The sequence below is a fragment of the Magallana gigas genome, chromosome 5 (assembly GCF_963853765.1).
Source record: "Magallana gigas chromosome 5, xbMagGiga1.1, whole genome shotgun sequence".
Classification (NCBI taxonomy): Eukaryota; Metazoa; Mollusca; class Bivalvia; order Ostreida; family Ostreidae; genus Magallana; species Magallana gigas.
The window spans coordinates 32,265,145-32,270,134 of record NC_088857.1 but is presented as its reverse complement, the minus strand read 5'-3'; the positions used below and the strand labels follow the sequence as shown (position 1 = coordinate 32,270,134).

Here is a 4,990-nt window from a genome sequence, read left to right as displayed (position 1 = left end):
TGATTTGAACAAACTTGAATCTACACTACCTCAGGATGCTTTCATTTTGATTTGAGCTTTTGTGGCCTAAAAGTTTTTGAGAAGACGATTTTTAAAGATTTTTTCTATATATTCCTATCCCCCTGTTGTGGCCCCACCTTACACCCGGGGACCATGATTTGAACAAATTTGAATTTACCTGAGGATGCTTCCATTTTAATTTGAGTTTTTCTGGCCAAATAGTTTTTTGAAAGAAGATTTTTATAGATTTTCTCTATATATTCCTATGTAAAACTTAATCCCACTATTGTGGCCCCACCCTACCCCCAGGGACCATGATTTGTACATACTTGAATCTACACTACCTGAGGATGCCTCCACACAAGTTTAAGCTTTTCTGGCCAAATAGTTTTTGAGAAGAAGATTTTTGAAAAATACCAACAAATCTTCAATAATTCTCAATTATCTCCCCTTTAAAGAGGGCGTGGCCCTTCATTTGAACAAACGTAAATCCCCTTTACCCATTAATGCTTTGAGCCAAATATGGTTGAAATCTGGCCAGTGGTTCTGGAGAAGAAGAAGAAAATGTGAAAAGTTTACAACGACAACGCCAACGTCAACGCCAATGCCGACGACAGACAACGGACAAATTTTGATCAGAAAAGCTCACTTGAATTTTCAGCTCAGGTGAGCAAAACAAAACCAGGAGACAGCTTGTTTTAATTTAAAGCTAATAATTGAGTCGCATTAGTAGTTTTAAATGTAAACGAAGAGAAAAAATTAATTAAAATATAGTTGAGTGATTGTTTTATACATTGAGGTATTACAGAATTTATAGACAGCTCTGTTCGTGTGGGCGTCAGGGACCCGGTTCATAAGGAGGCATAAGCTTTGGCCCTAACTTAAGTCTAGCCCAAGGACTTACTCCAAACTTAGTCAAGCATAAAGCGGCGTAACAAGCTGCGTAAACGTAAGGCTATGCCTATAGTATAACGTAGGTAGTGGCCACAATTGCAATCGCCGATCGAAAAAAAACCCATGTATTTACATGAATTTTTTGCGAGTCTTCATTGCCTAATATTATGTTGATATTATGAATGAACAACATTGGCCTGTACTTGTTCGTCGTTTTCCAAGTACTACTTTTAATTTTCGAGACAACGCCCGAACTTGCTGATTTTGCTTTCATAACTGATTCAAAATGGCAAAAGTTAAAAAATATTGTTACATTCCAAATTTTGACCGATCCTGATTAAAAAGAAACGGATCCCGATCTTAATTTAAAAGTACAAAAAGTGAAAAATCAATATTTTTCTTCAATTGCAGCCAAAAATTCAGTTAAATTTAATTGTTCAATTAATTTGCAAATCATATTATAACGGAACCTTCCAGTTTTTTGGTAAAATTGTTGTATATTCAAATTTAAAATCATTCGAGTCGGAATCAGCCTAATTTCGATCGGATATGGATCAATTTTTAAAACTAGTATTTTTTCCTCTAAATTTAATATTCCAAAATATATCGATAGAAATATCAAAATATTGTTTAAAAATGGGTTTTTTTCAGAACAGCATGAATTAGCGTAATACACAAACTGTCTGGAAGTTTAGTTCGGGCTAAAATCAGAAGACTAAAGTTACAGTACTTTAAAACTATTGCTTTATGAAAAATTTTCATTCTTCTTTTAAACCTTCCGCCACAAAAAAATCCCTTACTAATATATATTCTTATAATATATAATATTCTTTTAACAATTTCATTTAGCATAGTTTATTTGGAATTGTAAAATATAAATATAAATATATAAATAGAATCAATATATGATGCAAAAATTTTAGATAACAGGTGACATAAAATAGTTACCGAAAAAGTGAGGAGCGAACTTCTTTTAACAACTTTTGAATTATAGGGCAAATAATGAAAGAAACTGAACCGTCTTCTTTCAATGATTACTACATGATATGGCACATCACTGTAGAATAATATAAAAGGTGTGTAAAAATTTACATACTAACAAATAAGCTCCTTGACCAATAAATGTGCTCTATGACATCATGCTTTACATGTAAGTCCCTAAGGTAAATATTCATGTAAAAGAAGAGAAAACATGATATGGATATATTAGAGTAACACACATTTACACACAATTCACAATAATTAAAGGTGTTCAAAATCTCTGGAAAAGAATCCTCCACATGTGAAACGCATCGGATGTCCGTACAGGCAACTCACTCTTTCATCATGCCAAATAGCATCACACCTCCTGCGGCGAATGCCGTTATCATCGCAATGATACTGAACGCAAACGCAAAATGGTAGTCAAAATCATTAACACCAGAAGCAGCTAAAACATCTTTATTTTTTGCTGCAAACACTGCCACTGCTATCAGGATAAAGATACCTGAAATGCATGAATAATTTTCCTTACATTATATATCAATTAATATTTATTGATCTTAGATATTTCAAGATATCCAGTAAACACATTTTAAGCCGAAATGTAAATCTTACCTCCGGCAAATGATGTTCCTATACCGGCAAAAAGAACCGGTTTCTTGTCTTTCATGACGAATAGTTTTAGAACAGTCATGACAACAGCGACAATCAACACTAGAAACCCAAGAATGCTCATAGCTCGTACAGCTCTCTCCCAATCTGCATTAAAGATGTTAGTAAACTGTATGCCTTTTAATATAAATAACAACACAGACATAATCTAAATTTATCATTTTACATACAATTAGTCCTTTCCTTGGACATTAAATTATGTTGCATTTTCTATCATTGCAACTCGTATAGACAAACAAAGCTACAAATAAAGCAAATCTTACTTAATATTCACATCTTATATATTTTAACTATTCACATAATTTAGTTATTGGTTCTTAAAATAATTTAATATTAACCACTCTGATACATGCAATTAATCATTCTCCCATGAAATGAAATACATCATGAATACTAAAATTAGTATTCAAAAACGTATAATATCCATCTTGAAACAAAGAGATAACTCTTGCAACGGGAAATTAAAACGATCGAGATAGATACTTTTTGAAAAATCGTTAAATTTATAACACTGTTGAACAAAAAACGACTAACGGTACCTTCTTTAGCGTCTTCACTTGTACATGTTGTAGCTGTCTGTGATTTAACGCACGTAGTCCACAAACCGTACCACGTATCAAATAAACTACCATCTATGAAGACCCAATATGGTGCTGCCAAGCCAATAATCTGGAAGACCACTGCACATATCGTAAGCACGAGGGCTACTATAAAAAGTACTGAGGTTCCCATGTCTTCAACAGCTGTTCCAAAAATACACATATACTATGATGATCAAATCTAGCGATGAAACTTGGAAATAGCAAAGTGATTGATAAATTCATAAATAACACACACATACACAATAAAAAGGGGGAAAGTATAGCAAGGTCTAAAAATGTATCATATATTTCATTCGTTCATTTGATCAAATATTTTTGCATATTATGAAAACCTTTTATTCATTTATTTGGTAAAAACAAGAATCCAACATGGCCATATGTTTTTGCATTTATAAAAATATTTTTTGTTTATTTACCTGAAAAACATTACTCAAAAGCATGTCCTTATTTAAATCCTCATTTACTCATGAGCATTATGTAGTTTTAGTCCTTCTCTTTATTTGGTGTATGGTTTTAAATAGTTTTCAAAATAATTCGGTTATATATAAATAAATAAAAATTAGCAAAAAATCGTGTTTTACTAAAGAGGAAGTAGAAGCAAACAATGAAAAAAAAAGACCTTCTTGATTCTCTACCGAATAGATTTGTCTTCTTCTCACCACTTAAAACTATGCAGACGTCATAAACAAATGGTAAATTTCATAATAGTTTGACAATTATCTGAGGTAAGAATTTGGACTCAAACTGGGTCTAGGCTGTATTACTATAAATCAATATTACTGATTATATAATGATTGAAAACTTCTCCTTCAGATTAAAGTATTTTTGGAATGGAATCTAGACCCATTCGTATTTAAAATTTGCTATTTAGCACAGTATAGTGTATACAAACCAAAATAAAACAATTATAACTACTTTTCAAAAAGTTCGTCCTTATTTCTCCAAGAACAAAAACAATATATGCCCTCCTCCTATCGATAAAACCTAGTTTACTCTTTGGTAAGGATGAGCTAAAATATAATTCACCAATTCAGATAATAATAATTGCCTTAAGGTTACATATTAGTAACAATTTACACAAAATCAATATCCACATTTTTAACAACTTTAAACTGCATGCTGGTTGAAACAAAAGAGGATTGTAAATTATTTTTAAGATTTTTTTTTTTAAATTACCTTTACGTGTTATGTTCCAACAGTATGTTGTGTTTACTGCAGGCGCGCTGCTTTTATAGTCTTTGTGTTTCAATCGTTATAGAAATTATCAAATATTTCAAATCGGTACGATATCTTTTTAATTGTTATTGAAATAAATGGTGCATTCCTTTTTTTAAACCGTATAATGAAATAGTTGTGTAAGCAATCTGTTATTTTAAATAACAAACGTTGAATGATGTGGAATTTTGAATCCCCCCCAAAAAAGGAATGGCAAATTCATCTAACAAACAGTTGAAACATGACAAAACGTGTTAAACTAGACTCTAGTACATAATTTTGTCTCAATGAGACTGAACATAAAGCATGTAATTTGTATTTTACTTAATTATGTATCCATTGTTGTACCAATCAGACTCCCCAAACTTCCTGCTCAATGACAATTGTTTATTTTTAGAAATTTTCAATCATACATTATTATACAAATATATTTCGTCAAAGATTTCTCTGCAACTATTAACTGCAGATGCTTTATTTTACCACACTCTTTGTTAAGCTCTCCCATATGGTGGAAATTAATTTTCAACCAAAATTGATGTCAATTTTCCGTTAAATGTTGACTTTACTTATTTTGTATATTCATATAACAATGGGGGCATTCCAAGTAAGTATTGAATAACAGATAC

The 4,990-nt window shown here is 31.5% G+C and overlaps 1 protein-coding gene across 1 annotated transcript; it reads right to left on the bottom strand.

The window, feature by feature from the left end:
• Positions 1-1,739: 1,739 nt before the first annotated feature.
• On the bottom strand, positions 1,740-4,464 carry LOC105344660 (uncharacterized). The gene is made up of 4 exons (XM_011452492.4): positions 4,326-4,464; positions 3,087-3,290; positions 2,491-2,634; positions 1,740-2,380 (listed from the first exon to the last, which is right to left on the bottom strand). Exons 2-4 carry the CDS (start codon positions 3,277-3,279, stop codon positions 2,208-2,210), a joined length of 510 nt encoding a protein of 169 aa, XP_011450794.2. The 5' UTR covers positions 3,280-3,290; positions 4,326-4,464; the 3' UTR covers positions 1,740-2,207.
• Between the last annotated feature and the right edge of the window lie 526 nt (positions 4,465-4,990).